The sequence below is a fragment of the Paramormyrops kingsleyae genome, chromosome 21 (genome assembly GCF_048594095.1).
Source record: "Paramormyrops kingsleyae isolate MSU_618 chromosome 21, PKINGS_0.4, whole genome shotgun sequence".
Taxonomy (NCBI): Eukaryota; Metazoa; Chordata; class Actinopteri; order Osteoglossiformes; family Mormyridae; genus Paramormyrops; species Paramormyrops kingsleyae.
Genome location: NC_132817.1, coordinates 15,752,830 through 15,769,982, shown reverse-complemented (window position 1 = coordinate 15,769,982; position 17,153 = coordinate 15,752,830). Strand labels below are relative to the sequence as shown.

The window sequence follows — 17,153 nt, the reverse complement described above, 5'->3', positions numbered from 1 at the left end:
TAAGACTGGTGGGAACAGGGAGAAGGAGCTGTCATTTGGTTCTTTTCCCTTTAGGTACCAGCTGAACATGATGGAGGTGGACACGGAGGCGGGGCCAAACAGGGACCGCACCGTCCTCTTCCTGGGCTCCACCAGAGGGACCGTCCTCAAATTCCTCATCATGCCTGACAGGGACAATCCCACAAGCACCACCAGTGTGTTCCTCGAGGAGCTCGAGGGCTACAACCCAGACAAGTGAGCGTCCCTTAAACTACTAGGATATGACACCAACCATGAATACTGCGTAATAAAGCTCTCTGCTTAGCTGTTTAACAAAGCTCACTAAGATCTGCATTAAATAGACAGTTCTTTTGTAGCAGTATTGCACTAAACGCACAAAAGTTGTGGGTTCAAATCCCAGGGAGCACACATAAATTGTAACCCTTCCCCCTACTGTATATCGCTTTGGATAAATGCATCAGATGAACTGAATAAATATAAGGGAACCAGAGGAGCACCGGAATCTCTCCCCAGGACCTGACTTGTGAATCATAGCTACTTCACAGCCACTGTGCTGCTGATGCGTGCGAGTGATTCCCAGGAAGGTCTGTCCGACGGGCCGCCTGCAATCCTGCAGTAGGGATGGGCTGGACCCGACCATGTCCTGTACCTCGGAAAGGCCCTGAGCCGCATGCACCGCATTTTGTCCCGGCCAGGTGTGGCGAGGACACTCCCCAAGCTCGCTCTCTGCTCTCCATGGTGCTGGACCGGCCCAGTGCCTCTCTGCTCTTGGCCTTCCCGTCCTGTGTGGTGCAGGTAGCAGTGGCTCGCTGCCAGCTCTACGCCGACTGCACAAAGTGAGTCAGACCGGCATCGCAAGGCATCTCTCACTCCTGCCCGAGAAAATCCACGCATGCACACGGACGCCTGCCCGCTCTCAGACACACGGACGCTCGCAGCGGCCCCCTCTCACATGCGCCGTCTGTCCCCAGGACCTGCATCGCCTCGCGGGACCCGTACTGCGGCTGGACCCGAGGAAACACCTGCTCCTTCCTCAGACCGGGGACCAGGTGAGAAATCAACCTCAGCCATGCGCTTATTCCAATACTAAGTACAATGTGCAGTGAAACACACAGTTACTGCCAGAGGGAGACCAGGGGGACATAAGTCAAAAAGACATGAGACATTCACAATAAGCTTTAAACATAAAACAATAATGATAAATATACATATTGTGCAACAGGCACTTGTGTGTATGTGTTTCAGTATGCATTATAGAGTTTCTGTATTTCTTTGTGTATTTATGTGTCAGTGTGTTTGTGTATCTGTTTATCTGTGATCATGCCAGTTTTTTGTGTGTGCATGTGTTTGCTCATGGGTAGCAAAGGCATATGTATTTACGTGCACGACTTTTGTGTTGGTTTGCCATGACAGAGACAATATGTGTGTGTTTATGTGTACGGGTCATGTTTATATATCATTGTGGGGACCAAATGTCTGCACAATGTGACAAAAGCCTGTTATTTTGACATTGTAGGGACCATTATTTCAGTCCCCACTAGGGGAAACTCAATTTTATGAAAATCGATAACTACAATCTAAAAATGCCAAAAATCTTGTATTTTGTTTGGTTACTTATAGTTAAGGTTAGGCCTGGGTAGGGGTTAAAGCTGTCATTGTTGTGATTAGAGTTTTGCCTATAGAAATTAATGGAGTCCCAACAAAGATGAATACAATCGTGTGTGTCTCCTCTGTCCAGTCCTCCAATTCACTAATGAATGAGCGGCCAGGAGAGGAAGGTCAGCCGAATAGAGAATGTGTACAGGAACATTTGGGATGTATAGTTTAGACCGAGTTGATCCTCACACCCCTTACGAATCTCACCAGGGCGGCTGCATACAGGCAAACTTTATTTATGAACCTAAAAGCCATTCCGACACAGTGAGGCTGCACAAATTGGCATCATATAAAAGCCACAATAATGAAGAGAAATCAGGCATTTCCACTTCATAAAACGATTATTTTCTTTTGTTCTGTTTTTTTCTTGACGGCATCACCGCAGTGCTTGGTGTCGTAGGCAGTAGTGCCTCCATTCCCCCCCCCCCCCCCCCGCCTACACGCACTGCTGAGTGACGGTCCTGCGCTGTCGGCTTGTCACGCATGCCACAGACGCCATTCATTTTTTATAACAAACACTGCGCTCCCACGCGGCGTTTTCACCACGATTAGCTCGTGAGCCCTTCTCCACTTGCTACTGAAAAGTAAGTAAAGGTGAATTTTCCTCCAGGTTGGGAACCTTTGAGTTTACTTTGCCTCTACTTACATTTCAAGCCCTTTTGGCTTTTAAATCAAATGTTAATTGCTGCAGAAAGGTCAAATTACTCACCGAGTTACGCAGCGAGTTACTTTAAGAGAGGATTGCCTGTCTGCAGAGCTAACCGACTAATCCAAGAGGTCTCGCACGTCGCGACACAATACAGGCAATTTAGAGACACCGATTCATCCGAGTGCATTTTTTTTTGGAATGCGGGAGGGAACCGCAGGAACCGGAGAGAACCTGGGGAGAACCTGCAGATTCTGCACACTTAGAAGTAGAGGATGAAAGCTGATTTCTTTGCACTATGTGGACGCAGATTGGGGGTGCAGGTGTTCCAGCATAGCGTAAAATAATGAAGATGAAACACTTTCCCTTCTCCCTCCTGTGGCAGGTTGCCATTCGAGCAGGATGTGGACCACGGGAACACGTCCCATCTGGGCGACTGCGATGGTAAGAATTCTGCCGGGCAGCAACACACAGGGGGTGGGGGTGGGTTCCACTCGTCCCGCCAAAGGTTTTATCTGTCCCATCATCGGTACTTCAACCTCACTTTTAAATAGCATAGTTACCGGAACACGAGCCAGCATTGTGTTGCCAAAAAAGCATCTATGCCAAACAGAATCCCCCCCCCCCCCGCCCATCCTTCCAGCTTCCTTTGAAGTCAATTGGCCTTTAAGAATAAAAGCGACATGTCCACCGTGGCAAGATCTAAAGCCTGAAATGTCCACCAGAGGCTGAAACAATTCACTGACGGGAATCAGCCTGTACCAATAGACAACGTGCATGAGTACATAGTCTCCATTGTATGGTCAACGGGATCCTTTCATTACTCAGACTGGTTCCTTTATTTGTGGATATGACAGCCTGGTTTGCAGTCGCCAGCTTGTCTGAGGTGCTGGGAGGGAACTGGCATATCCTGCTTTTGTAAAAAAAAAAACAATAGTAATAAACGAGCCTTTTAATCTAAATGCTCTAGTCTGTTGTAAGCGATCAGCAGAGGGTTACAATCACAGAGAGCTCACCATTATACCTGAGCGTTGCCAAAGGAACACGGCTTTTTTAATCGATCGGGCAGCACCTGCCCAGAGAACCGTTTTAGGGTGTGCAGGACCCCCCCCCCCCAGCCTCTGTTTTTGCGGTTGTTCCTCTGCCCCTTCAACTACCGCTCCGCCGTCAGGCAGAAAGCGGCGCGGCCTTTCCGCTAGCCGCCGACAGATGGGAACGATTACGGGCGCTGCGAGAGGAACGTTCTGAGCGGCAGCGCCGATGTTTTGACTGCGAGGGCCGGTAGCCGCTATCGTGGTCTCGCTGCGGAACGGCAGCCCGGCAAGGAGAAAGAAAAACACGCGAGAAGGGGAACGCGGAGTAGATGTTGAGACAGCCCTCTGGGGAAGCTGAGACCTGTCAGTGGCCATTCAGATCTAGTCAGAATGCTTGATATGTTTTCCATATGGGAGCCTCACTCTGTATGTGTTTATGCACCATTAGAAACATCAGCCTCCTCCAGCTTTAGCCGAGTGACATTTTTGCTTTTCGGAACGGGGTTAGCTAAAATCATGACGTCAAGCTTATACAACCGGCCTGGGCCGGCATGGTCACTCGTCCGTGTCGAAACTTATTTTTAATCGCTCTTTTACAGCACGGGTGCGAACGTGGGCGCTCCCTTGTTCTTGGGCTCAATGGGGCTTTTGTGTTGCCACGGCAAATTCAGGAAGCCCCGCCCACCGGCTGGCACTGGGCCGCGAAGCACACGCGCTATCTGCTAAGATGATCACGTCCGCCGTCCCTGTCACGCCGCGCTTGACTTGGCGAACTTCTGGCTCTCTGGGAATCAGTCAGTGTTACTGGAAAACAGGCTGCCCATCTGCAAGGAGTCTGGCGGGAGGCAAAACCCATCGGCTTTGGGGGGGGGCTCAGGGGGGTTAATGAAGGGAGAGCTCAATATGGCCCACAGCAGAATGGCTATTCATTAGAGACCCGCAGAGAGTTCAGACGAATGAGAAGACACAAAGAGGGTGGGGGGGGGGGGGCTGAAGCCCTGGGGACCAGAAAGGGGCGGGAGGTAGATGAAGCTCAGGTTGCCGTGGGGACGGAGTATAGAGATGGGAGTAAGGGAGGATGCAGATGAGACCAAGATCTTAACGAGGACAGCTGTTGAGAATTCCTTCCTGCCCATCACCACAGACAAGACGTCTGTACCCCCCCCCCCATGGTAACCAAACCTCACTGGTTTTTCTCCCCACCCTATTTACTGTGTTCTCAGTGTCGGCGCCATGGTGGGCCACTGGGGGAGGCGGGGGAGGGAGGCTAGCCCCCCCCAAACAACCATATGTGCCCTCCAAAAATATTCACCCCCCCAGTTGGCAGTTTTTTCCATTGACACCCCCATCTCCACCCCCCCATCCCACCGTCAACAACTTTTCCAGTAACCCACCCTTGTTGCCCCCTCCCCCCCCTTTGAAAATCTCAGCTCTGGCCTCTAGATTTGTTCTGGTGCCAACACTAGTCACATATACTTACAGGATAGTGACAGTCATCACGCAGGCCAAATCCCACCAAGGTTCTGAAAGAGAGCTGGACCTCATATCCAAAGCTGTCTGAAGCCTTTCAGCTGGACTCTAATTAGAGCTCAGCCACTGCACTAACAATGTTGTGATGCCATCTGGTTTCGTTATTTTCCATAACCGCTTATCTAATGCAGGGTCACGGTGAACCGGGTCGTGACTGAACTTAACTGGGAAAAAGTTCAGTGCAACAGAGTGTGGCGGCCAGCTCATATTTTAACTCAGCGCAGCTGGTGAGAAGCAGAGCTGCCCGGGAAGAAAGGGACAGGGTCTGATATCGTCATATTAACACCAGCGCTGCCGATGGCTGTGCCAGACACTGCGCGGGACCACTGCCTCTTAACGTGAATGAACAGTGTGCAGTGCAGTGTGCAGAGTGACAGCCACTGGCACTGTTAAATAGCATCCAGCCACATATAGGCATGGTCCTCGCTCTGTCGTTTGCGGTCGCTAACTGATCAAAGTGAAATGCACGAGTTTAGCTACATCTGCTCGACGTTTACATGAAACCAAGATTTTGGGATTTGGAAATGAGGGTTGCCCCGTCCTGCTGAAACAACACAGAGGAAATAAACAGGTTATGGTTGCTAAGGAGCTGTAGAAATGTAAAAATAAACACAAAAAGGGCATAAAGGAAAATGTGATAATTACATGGTAAATGCAGTTTCATGCAGACTTGCTCAATAACTTTGTTTAACGTGGGATTACATGGAATTAGGCATCACGTATAAACAAAAATTTTAATTTGACGACTGACCCACGTTTTTGTGTGAGTTTTTGTGTAAACCCAGAGTGCATAAAGCAGCTATAGGAGAACAGTCTGTTTGGAAAAGCAGCATGCAAGTACAAATTCATTCAATCATTCATTCATTCATTCAACAGTCATGTAACTTTAATGATAAACCTCCGGGTTTTTGCCGGTGGCATTTCATAGAGTTACCTTGGCTGACAAATATCTCCTCTTACTCATATCATATTTTGGTAGAGTTTGTTTCACTAACAAAGAACCAACATACATTTTACAGCAAATAAAGATTTCGTAGGAGTGAGAATTGCACCCTTTGTTTCTGCAGATTATTTGATGTCGCACGTCTCCGAACATTAGTCAAACATTTCAACTCGGGATTTCTCCTGGTGTTTTTGGTGAAGGGCGGTTTTTCACAGCTAAGTGAATTAAACAGACAGTCAGAAGATAGATTAAAACTAGTGGAGGCTGCCAACGTTGGCCGCCTGTCATGCGACGCACATTCAGACGCAGCGCGTCTTTGACTTACTGCTCTTCTTGTTCAAGCCAATATGCTCTAACTGCATCTGTGGATTATCTTACGCATTATTTATTTTTATGCAACCATATGGCAGATAAAACCTAATTCTAATGATGTTTAGCGCTTATTTTTCTCTGTGTCCTAATTTATCTGTTTTATTTCGACTCTAACTTGATAAAAGTTGTTTTCTGGAGAGGATTTCGTATTCATCTCCTAGATATTCTCCATCGGGCTGAGTGTTATAAACCTAATGAAAACGATGAGGTTATTTCCATTTTAGTGTAATGAATAAAATTAGTTGATATGCTCACAGCGTACCTCCCTGAAGCAACAGAGAGGATCTGTCCTGGGTCTTCTAAATAAAATAAGGAAGAACAGGCTACTGTGGATGTTGACTCTTTATTCAGGCGCCCTTTATCTGCCCAAGGTCTATAACATTTTCCCACTAGGTGTCGGAATATTGTGTCTGTTTATTTGACATCCTAACCCCATCTTGGTCTGTGTATTGCGGCTGATGACCTGACCTCCCCCCCGCTTGTCTGGGACTTCTCTCCTCCCCCAGGCCTGCCGGAGAAGAGCTTCGTGGAGGAGGTAGACAACCTGGTGTCCATCAACCTACTGGTGGTAGCTGCAGTGTCAGCTTTCGTCACCGGGGCGGTGCTGTCCGGCCTGGTGGTGTGCTGTATCATGGGGCACAAGCGGCGCCCGCGAGCTCGCGGCGCCGGAGCCGGGGCTGCGGGCCGACACCGCGGCGACAAGACCCCAGGCGGAAGCGGATCTGTAGTGAGCGTCACCCGGCCCGGCGGTCCTGGCGACCGGTCCCGCCCACAAGCAGAGACCTTCTTCATGATGCCCAATGGATGGGCGGAGCCTGGAGACCTGGATGCAGGTTTGCTGCCCACACCAGAGCAAACTCCTCAGCAGCAAAAGCGGCTTCCTCCTGGCCTCCGTCTCTCCGACTCCGGTTGGGACCAGAGTCAGACGTACCTTGGGCCGGCTGGGACACCATGCCCACTGACCTCCTCCTCCATTTATCTGAGTTCCAAGCTTCTGCAGGGCGGTGGGGGTCGACGGGAGGATCTGGGCGGAGCCAACTTCCCCATGGAGCGCCAGTGCTTCCTCTCCCTGACCCGCCCCTTGGAGCAGATGGGCCGCGGCGGCGGCGGCACGGTGCTGCGTAACTCGGCGGTGGAGTACCGCTACCCGGCGACGCCGCAGGACTCGCCCGACCGCCGCAGGGTGGTCTCAGCGCCGAGCGCCCAGCTGGACTTCGGAGACGCCCTGCGCTGGGCCCATGGGGGGTACGCATTTGACAGCGGCGGCCCTGCCCCCCCAAACCCAGGCCACCACCGCCCCAGTTCCCACCCCCACCACAATGCGGCCCGCATTCCAGGGCTGCACCAATCACGGGGGTACAACAACGTGCCGGACATGGGCCACTTCCTGGGTAAAGTCGCGCGCGAGCGGACTCCTTCCGGCCAATGAATGGAAGCGATTCCAGAACACAGAACCCAGCCCTCTAAACCGACACCCCCTGAAGTCCTCTATGCCGACCCCACCCCCATGCACACATTAAGTCTGCTGCCCTTCCCCTGCATACCATACATGCGCAGACATTTGCTAACCGCGTGACGATATGACACGAAACCGATAACAGGAGATACTGAGGCGCTCGAAAAGCACTTTACTGAGGATCCGGCGTGATTCCTGTTACGAAGCAATCGACTCTAGATCAGCCAAGTTAATGTGACACGTCCGTCCGATGTGTGACAGACAAATGGCGTGCGAAGGAACTTGGGAATTCATGAGTCAGTATTGACCGTGGACTGCACACTCCACACCCTGGCTTAATGTGAAATATGGTGAGAAATTGCTGGGGTTGTTACTGCAGAAAAACCCATCAGAGGAATGTAAGCAGACTGTGCTGTCTATAATGGCGGGTTATGTTTGGGGCCCTCTAGTGGACACTTGAAGCACTCTCAGCTGGAGCACACTACTGGATGACTGCTCCAACACAAAGTTATTTGTATGTAATTCACAGTGGGAATGTAATGAAGAAGGAACCGAGTGGAGAGAAAGTGTAAGACTCTTCATTTGACGCGTCTGACTGTTTGGTGTCACTACCAGGATTCCGGTAGGAAGACTCTCAACTTCAAACTAGCGGAACTAGTACATACAGATACACACCTGGCGCCACCTATAGGTGGTTCGGAAATGGGCGCCATGCCACATCCCTCAGCCCAATAACTGGTGACTGTGTGGGCTGGACTCTCCCTCTCTCATCCTTTGCTACTTCTCTTCTCCCATGACCTCATTGTAGTGTTGGGTCGTTTTGTACAAGGCCTTCGTTCAGTGCGGGACAGAGCCATTGTGGGGGCTGAGCTCTTTGCGTCTCCTTGTTTAAAATTGTGACGGCCCTTATCGGCGTGATTTATTACCCCCCCTTCCCCCCACCCCAACTTCTTATGAGCCACTGTTACTCGTAACCCGCAGCCCCAGGATTTGTACTCAAAGGTTTACTGGTGTTCGCTGGTGGGTTCCAGGCCTGTGAGCAGCCAATGAGCTGCTCAGTTCTCATTTGACCACTTGCATATACACACACACGCATACAAACATGCACACGTATGCAAACAGAGAGTCACACATTCACATACAAGGCAACATGCATCGAATGGCAGATGCAGACTGATCACCCCTCCCAGGTCTGCGTGGTGGTCTTTCTGGAGCCAGAAACAGGCTTGGCGCTGAACTAGTGGACACTCATTATCTGTGCGCAAAGCTCCGTAATGAGCTACGCAAGGATCTGCTATAGACACTCTGGGAACGATTTAAGCCGAGGCATTTTAATGTGCTTCAGATCTCCGCCCCTGGCTGAGTTACCTTCATTTAGTGGAGTGATTCAGTCATTTCAGGCTGCGGTTAAAATGAAGAGCCCGGTATTAAAAATCAGGTCTGATGTTGGAAGCAAAGACAACCACAATAAAAAAGCCTGGGGATGGTGTTACATTGTGTTTCTGTGTGTGGATATGAGTGTGTAAAGTTCATTGTATTGTGTGCTCTCTGATATGTGTGTACTTGTGATAGGATCTTTGTGTGCGTGTGTATTCTTTGATTCTTTACGTGACTGCATTTGTTCAAGCCACCCACATCCCCCCCCCGCCCCCTCTCGTCCTAGCATTCCAGCCCCCCCCCCCCCCTCCCATCACCATCATTGCCCCCTCAGGAAAGGGCCGTCCCAGGCAGGACCAGCCCGTGAACGACACAACCAGAAAGAGACGGGCGCATCCCTCATGTTTATGTGCTCCATAAGGCAGGCCACTGTGACAGCAGTTATTGGACCCAGTACAAATTCAATTACGCAACAAAACGAAGCCAAACTGAGGTGTGCATAGGATTTCTGCAGTTCTGCTGCTCATGAGATAACCAGATGGATAACACCGGGAAGCGATCGAAACGACCGCGGGCGAATCTCGGCGTGAACCTTCCGATCTCCTAGAAGCAAGCTGTGCTAGAAGGCGAGAACCTCGTCCCGATGTAGCTGCACAAATTGGCCACCAGATGGCGTACCCTTAACCATGGAAGAATACTTGCCATGACGCGATATGACCCCTGTAAAAGACGCCTGGAAAAGGTTAAGTGTGCGACGCCGCCTGCAAGCACTGTCTGTGAGCGTGCCTTGAAATGAATCTGACGGATCTTTAACTCTTTGTGTGATTCACGTTACTCCGCCGCACACTCAAACATTCAGAGGAATTGCTTCTCTCCTGAGCTACAAACTGCCCCCAATACCCCTACGTATCCTAACATCTTGTACTGATAATTGGTAAATTGCAAATTTGATAAGCACAACAACTTTCACATTGTAAAGTTGTAAACGAAAAGAACAGCCCCCATTGAGTTTTACTCTTGAATTTCTCTGAATTATTCTGAATATTCTGCTTCTTTCTATTAATGAAACGATGTGAAATACTTCTCTTGATTTGGCTTGAATTGTTTTTTTTTTTTTTTTTTTTTGACCGGTGTGTGCTTTGCTGAAGAAACTGTGAACGTGAAACCAGCGATTTCTCCAATGGCAAGAGTATGGAGGCATCTAGCTTTTCACTCAGCGCGGAACTTTTTGGGGGGAGGAGCCGTCTGTTGTTGCTATGCCAACGTCGAGCCGCTGTGCTTAGAGACATTAGAGTCCTCCCTGAGTGTACTGTATGTAATCTTAGCCCTCATATTCGAGGGAAAAGCCGAAGATGGCCACTGTGTGGACAAAAGCATGTGCGTGTGAGCCTACTCTACACTAATCTTGTGTCTGGATGTCTGGCATTACTGTGGAAAACGCTCAAACACACAGACACACATACACGCGCACTTTCATATGCGCACTTACGCAGTTTGCCTTTACGTACATATTCTTCTCTGTTGGCCTGTCATTCAGCGGACGCTTCGTTAATCTTTTTTCTTTATAATAAACATGCAAACATGAACTCCCGTGAAGATTGAATATTCTTTTAATGCTATTGCTTATTTAGCAAGTGTTCTTTCTGTAATAATGCGCATGTATATTTCAATATGGGGAAAAAGGTGTTTTACATGCAAAAGCCAAACATTGATTTAAGTTTAAAAATGATGTGACCAGATGGGGGCGCTTTAGCCTCGCATACGCAAACGACAAAGTTTTCCTGGCCAAAGGGCGTCTGAGGTACGTTTTGAGTAGCAAACGGCGAGTAACAGGTATTTAGCTTTATATATAATCAGTAGTTTAAGAAGTTTGAGTAAATCATTAATAAACAGACTCCGGTACATATTGACATCCAAACTCGACGAGGCTTGAGACTCAGTCCGTCTCAGTCGTGAGCAGAACTTCGTGATTTATTTTAATTTGCGTTTTATTAAACAGAAACAGAATACCCCAGTATTATTTTATTAAACACACTCAAAATGGTCCCCTTTTAACTCAGTGTTGTAACGGTGACGTGGCAGTTTCAGTTTAAGTCACCTTTCCTATAGTGATACGTGCATAGCGTGAGTTCACGATGGAATACATTTTTAGCCCACTGGAAAGAGAAGTTTCATTCTTTTTCAAAATGAATAAAAAATTCAAAATGAAACGAAGTGTCTTTTAAGGTAATCAGCACACGCATATATCTTTTTGAACAGCTTAGAAGTGAATTCGATTTGTATTCAATCAATCCTGTATAATGTTTTCAGTAAACAATAAAATGCAACAAAATCCCAACAACAGTTTGTTGTGGCGATCCATTCACAGATCTGGTAATAACTGCTAATCAGATTATATTGTTTACAGTTCACGAATTTACCAGCATTAAACCTGAGAAATAATCCAACATGAATAGGGGAATAGCAAATGACAAACACAATTAAATTCGCAGTGATAATTCTAACGAATACCATTTTTATTTTGGCCGTCTCGTTCTTCATCAGCACGAATATTGTCTGCATTGAGCAAAGTGTTATTATAAAAAGTGGTAAAAGAAACCCTAAAATCTCCAGTAGTAATATGAATGTCCCCGATAGTGGCTCGTCACTCCTCTTATAGCACATCTTCATGTGCGCAGGAAGGTTTTCCTCAATGAATGTGGCACAAATGGTGACGACTGTCACCCAGATGAGGATGCAGACGGCGAAGGCGATGGTCTTTTGGGAGTCCCTGGTCCTCCTCTGGATAGGGAACTTGAGGAGCACGCAGCGGTGGATGCTGATGGCGGTCCTCGTGAAGATGCTGGCGTACATGTTTATGTAGTGAGTGGAGACCAGGAAGGTGCAGAAGGCGGACAGTTTCATCGGCCGGAACGCGTCGTAGATCCTGAAGGGCAGGAACAGCACCAGGGCGCAGTTGGCCGACGCCAGGCTTAGCGTATATACGTGGGTGTCGTTCCAGGCCGCCTTCTTGCAGAGGAACACGAAGACGGCTGAGCCGTTCACCAGTAGCCCCACGACAGCAACAGGGATGTATGCAATCCCCAAAAACAGCTTCATGCCTTCCGAATCGGGCCCGCTGCAGTTGTTGCTTATGTTTGACATCATCTGTGTCCAAGAAGAGATAGACAATCAAATAAAGTAGATCTGTGTAACTGGGCTTGCATGCCTGTCAAGGAAATGGACCCCCCCCCACCCCCCTGCACAGGACAAGCGAGTATGCAAAATGGATGGATGGATTTCTTTTATGCTTACGTGTTTCATTTCTTTTTTGGAAATGCTGCTGTGTTTTTCTATACATCTATATTTGCTTTACATTTGTATGCAGCGGCACTGAAGTGATGCAATACATGCACATTCAGAGAATGCATGAGTGCATTGTGCCCCAGTTTTGCCCGGATATGCATAAGTGTGCAGGTGTGGCTGCCGTGATATTCAGCTCCGCACGAAAAGGCTTCAGCTCTCTGTAAGAGAAGTGGGTCAAGGTTTGAAGTAGCAATCCTCAAGTATAACTATTCACGAGATTTCTAAAAAAAAATTTTTTTGCATGTTTTTGGCTTATTAAATGCGCGGTTTGCCCTTTGGCTGAAGCGGTCTAATGAACCGGATTTTGAAAAACCAAATGTACTGCAAATATGGCTTAGCCACTGCCCACCCAGCTGATTGCGTCCATTTACTGCACAGGGTCATTAACTGGCTGCAGTATCAGATGTAAGAGTCGCCTTTAGATTTGCGCTACTGTGCTGTATTAGTGATCCTATTTCCTCTGAAAAGGTTTCACCAGTATTTACTCGGTTGATATCCCATTATAAAGTTCATATATAAAATAAATACATTTAAGGGTGATAATGTCAATAAACCCTTCAGAACTGTCTGACTTGACTGATGTAAAATAGCCATCCATCAACAAGATGGTTAGAATTACAGTTTTCATATGTATAACAAAAATAACAGTTATCCATTTCTCTCCAGTCAATTAACAGCATGTTTAACAAGGAATGAAATACAACGGCCAGTAACACTTTACTTGAAGCAGTCTACATAAGGGTGACATGTAACCGTCTTAAGAATGACATGACACATGTCATGCACATTAATGACACATTATTGATGTTTATGATCTGTTGTCATAATGTTTCATTCAGTTCCAAAAACCGAATGACACATTATGACAAGAGTGATGTTTATGACAACAGTCTTCTTATGACGGTTACATGTCACCCTTATGTAGACTGCTTCAAGTAAAATGTTGCCCAATGGCCTTATGCAACATTTTCTGTCATAACATTATGACATTACACACACCTTATATCACAGATTCAAATACTGTTTCACTTACCTGGTGTGGCAAGGTCTCGTGCTGTCAAATAGCACACACTGCAATGAAAATCAGATCTGGACTTGGTTTGTCATATAGCTAACGCCCAGTGTAGCGTAATGCTGACTTGAGGCTGTCTTTTGTTCTGTAAGTTTGAATGATACCAAGCAAGGCACTTACTTGACTGTAAGAGATCATTAGTTTATGCTTAGGAGAATATGGTAAGTATGATTAAATAGTTAGCGGAGTCATGGTACTGAATATACCTGTGCTTGTTTTATGAAATAACCAATTGATACACTTTTTAAAAGCATTTTTTTTTCCATTAACAAATATTCATCCATACATTTTCTGTACCTGTGCGTCTTATTCAGGGTGGTGGGGGTTCAGAGCCTTTGGGCACAAGGCAGGGAACAATCCAGGATGGGGTGCCAACCCGTCACAGGGCACACTCACACACCATTCACTCACACGATCAAAAGTTCAAAAGTGCTAATGATAAGGTTTAGTTCTCCCGTATAGTATTCACTTTCAATTTGAAACCCAGCTTCCAATTGGTTAAACTTGCTATGTTGCCATGGAAACTGAGGTTTGTAGAAAAAAATGCCGACCCCCCCACTTGTGGTTCTTTGTCACGTACTGCTGCTGTCAGTCTCATAGAATTGTTTCTCACTGAAAACCAATTTTTACATTTGAAACCTACTGTGACGTGTTTCCATGTTATAACGGAACATAAAACACATAGTGGCTTTCAACACACAGTGAACTTCAATGCAAGGCAACGTAAAAACAAGAAACAAGAAAGACCATAAGAGGCCTAAAGCTAGGCAGGTAGTTTGTGTACACCACAAACTAAAACGGCTTTTGACCATTCAATTCAATTGTAACTAGTTAGAATGCAGAGTCTTGATATCAGAAATTCAATTGTAACCATTTATAATGCCAAGTCTTCGGAATTTCTATTTCAGCTAGTGAGATTCAAAACATTTTTCTCATTCATTTCAACAGGAGTTGGAATTAGTTCGAATGCCACATTCAAATATCAGGAATTCAATTGTAACTAAATATAATTTAATTGTGCAATTGAATTAGAAGTAGTTACAGTAGAATTCCTGATATTAGAAATAGGCATTTTTCGAGTACTAATGTAGTCACACAGCTGCACTACATGGTGTCATGTTGCTCTGGATTTTGTCTTCTGCTTCTAAGTAAATTAGTAAATTGCTTCATTTCTTTATGCATTGTCCAGTCGAATAATATGCTTGCTTTCTTATTTTTCAGTTTACAAACAACAGTGCTTAGCAGTCATATAAAATGCAATGAGTGAATAGCTGATATTTTTAAACAGATATTTTTAATCTTACCTCATTTATTCCCATGAATTGACAGCGCTTGTTGGTTGCAGTGTAAGGTGCAGTGTACCTGCTTACACTAGTGATCTGTCACGAGGGTTGGTGGTTGGGTCGTTCTCTTACGGATATGTCGTTTCACTTTCTTCCAGGTTAATAAAAATATGTCATTAAATTTATCTTTTTGTAAAGTTAGATATGACCTCCAGCAGAAGGATTGGTTTGCCACTGAGGTGATAAAATGTTTTATTTAAAAGAGACAATATTCCAATATTAGGTTCAGAGTATGAAAACACTTCACGGTGATTATTTTACCATTAACAGCAGAGGATTACATACAGTGCTGAAGTTACCACAGGATACACTCATACACAACAAAGAGTAGATAAGCTAATTGAATATGCATTGGGTAGTAGAAATGTATCATTTAACTGAGGTTAATTTGATATATTTCTGTGCAACAGTCATAGTTGAATGTCTGCCTGGTATTTGTTGGGTAGATGTGTACAGATTTCAGTTGTTGAGCCTAATTATAATCAGTCTTAATGATCTGTTTGTCATGCATTGAATTTACAAAAGACTTAGGCTAAGAACGGGAAGTGACTTAAAGAACTTCCCACGGAATCATATCATAATATTATATAGAGCGAGTGTGACCACAGTTACAGATATATCACTATGTTGTTGTGTCTGTAGATTTTTCAGCTAATATTTTGGGTTCATGCTAAAAAATGTCTTGGGTTAACAGGCCACCGTTAGCTTTAGCACTCGTACCTGCTGTAATGTCTCCAGTCCACCGCAGGATCTAGGTCAGTGCAGACGAGAACCATCCACTTCCCTCTCCCATTCACAACCTCTCCGGCTTTCTTCTACTGTCGGTTTGTTTTACAATGTTTTACTGCGTCACATAAACCAGGTCAGTATTGTAGGTTCGCTACAGTCAACTCTGTTTGGTAAATATGTGCACTCTTCGCCACGTGAAGCATTCCATTATTTTACCGCAGCATCCAGAATGCACTCTGACACCACAATTTGGCCCAACCAGGGTACAGGACTGTCTTCCCCTGGGTAGCTCAAAGCCTATGATGTGGTCAAGGAGAGTTTAAAAAGGACAACTAAACCATCAAAACTAGACAGCCCAGAGGACAACTGTTCCGAGGGGACTGCTGCCACCTGATCAGCCCATTTGTACAGTTGGCACTATGCCCACGTGTTTGGAGGGCAGCGGGTACATGCCCACCTGTTTGGGGGCAGCTGGCACCATGCCCATCTGTTTGGGGAAAGAGCTGCTTCCCCCTGTGTTGATGACCACAGCCCCATTGTTGCAACAACCTCGGTATAGTTCCCTGTACTTCCTTGGAAGTGTTCCTCGTCTACGGTCCATTGTTCCAGCAGGTGACGTGGGCAGGGGTCTTTATAAAGGAGGAACAATAGGACACTGGCCTCAAAACACTGCTGGAGACAAGTACTGGTGGTTGAGGGGGAGCACAAGGTCCCTGGTCACCTCCTAGACAGTTATTTCCTGGCTCTTCCAACAGGGAAAATGCAGGGATTTATAGATGATTTCCAACAAATCCCACAGTCACTCCAAGTTTGTCTTGAAGCTGAAGGCCTTGCCCCTAGGCCTGCATACAGAGGGCCCTGTCATACAGCGCTGCTACCATCAGCAGCTGCCAGTGAATGCAATCCCCTGCTGAGTGCCAAGCACAATGCACGGCCCCCCACCTGGAGAATGAGGAGTCCCACTGTCCAAATAGAGCCTTTGTTGCTGACGACAAAGAAGTTACCTCTTCAGAAGCTGACCCTCTGCCTTGCTGCTTCCTACGGATCGCTGGACACAGGTCAGCGTCTGCTTCCTACAGTCGCTGCAGTGAGCACAGTGAGCGTCTCTATCATCCAGACGGGCGCAGTGTCGGCCAGCTTCTGAAACGCAGGGACGTTGGGACAGGTCATCAGCATTACGAGGTAGGCGACTCAGCTGGCTCTGTTTGGAAATCCAACTCCTGTAGAGTAACCTGTCCCTCTGGCTCCTTAAAACTCAGCAGCCAGCAGAAGCGTCATACAGTCACAGCAGGTAACACAGTAAGTCATCTCATAGTGGCTTAGGGTCTTGCAGAATATACTCCATGTCCCTGCTTACTGGTGCTTGTGTCAAGATTAAAGGGCAGATCAGGATTACGAAAAACCAGTATGGTGATCTCCACTATAGGGCTTTCTGCAGGATTGTCACATTTGGCATCCCAAATGAGAATTACCACTCATTCTTTGTCATTTAGTGCAGGGGACTTGCATTGTTGTCCATACAGATCCCTTCCCGCCATGGTTCAGTACACATGTGAACCACGGATTAATTGCAAAGTTTTAGCCATAATAGTGTGAAATACAGTTTTACTGTTGCTCGTACTTTTTAGAGTAACAATTCCCTAAATCTCA

The 17,153-nt window shown here is 46.7% G+C and overlaps 2 protein-coding genes across 4 annotated transcripts in view; one reads left to right on the top strand and one right to left on the bottom strand.

The window, feature by feature from the left end:
• Positions 1-9,129, top strand: part of LOC111836575 (semaphorin-6B-like) — a 52,354-nt gene extending 43,225 nt beyond the window's left edge. The window contains exons 13-17 of the mRNA XM_023797963.2: positions 55-234; positions 696-836; positions 972-1,049; positions 2,688-2,746; positions 6,688-9,129. Of these exons, the coding sequence (XP_023653731.1) occupies positions 55-234; positions 696-836; positions 972-1,049; positions 2,688-2,746; positions 6,688-7,610 (1,381 nt within the window). The 3' untranslated portion in view covers positions 7,611-9,129. The remainder of the gene's footprint in view (positions 1-54; positions 235-695; positions 837-971; positions 1,050-2,687; positions 2,747-6,687) is intronic.
• Positions 9,130-10,967: 1,838 nt separating this feature from the next.
• On the bottom strand, positions 10,968-14,889 carry LOC111836605 (lysophosphatidic acid receptor 6-like). 3 transcript variants are annotated; one of them, XM_023798032.1, is made up of 3 exons: positions 13,393-13,876; positions 12,309-12,517; positions 10,968-12,161 (listed from the first exon to the last, which is right to left on the bottom strand). In XM_023798032.1, the coding sequence occupies exons 2-3, from the start codon at positions 12,315-12,317 to the stop codon at positions 11,298-11,300; spliced, it is 873 nt and encodes a 290-aa protein (XP_023653800.1). In that variant the 5' UTR covers positions 12,318-12,517; positions 13,393-13,876; the 3' UTR covers positions 10,968-11,297. The 3 variants fall into 3 exon arrangements, with proteins under 3 accessions (XP_023653800.1, XP_072560325.1, XP_023653799.1); XM_072704224.1 differs by lacking the exon at positions 12,309-12,517 and having other exon boundaries at positions 13,393-13,516; positions 13,729-13,875; XM_023798031.2 differs by lacking the exons at positions 12,309-12,517; positions 13,393-13,876 and adding an exon at positions 14,736-14,889.
• Positions 14,890-17,153: the final 2,264 nt, after the last annotated feature.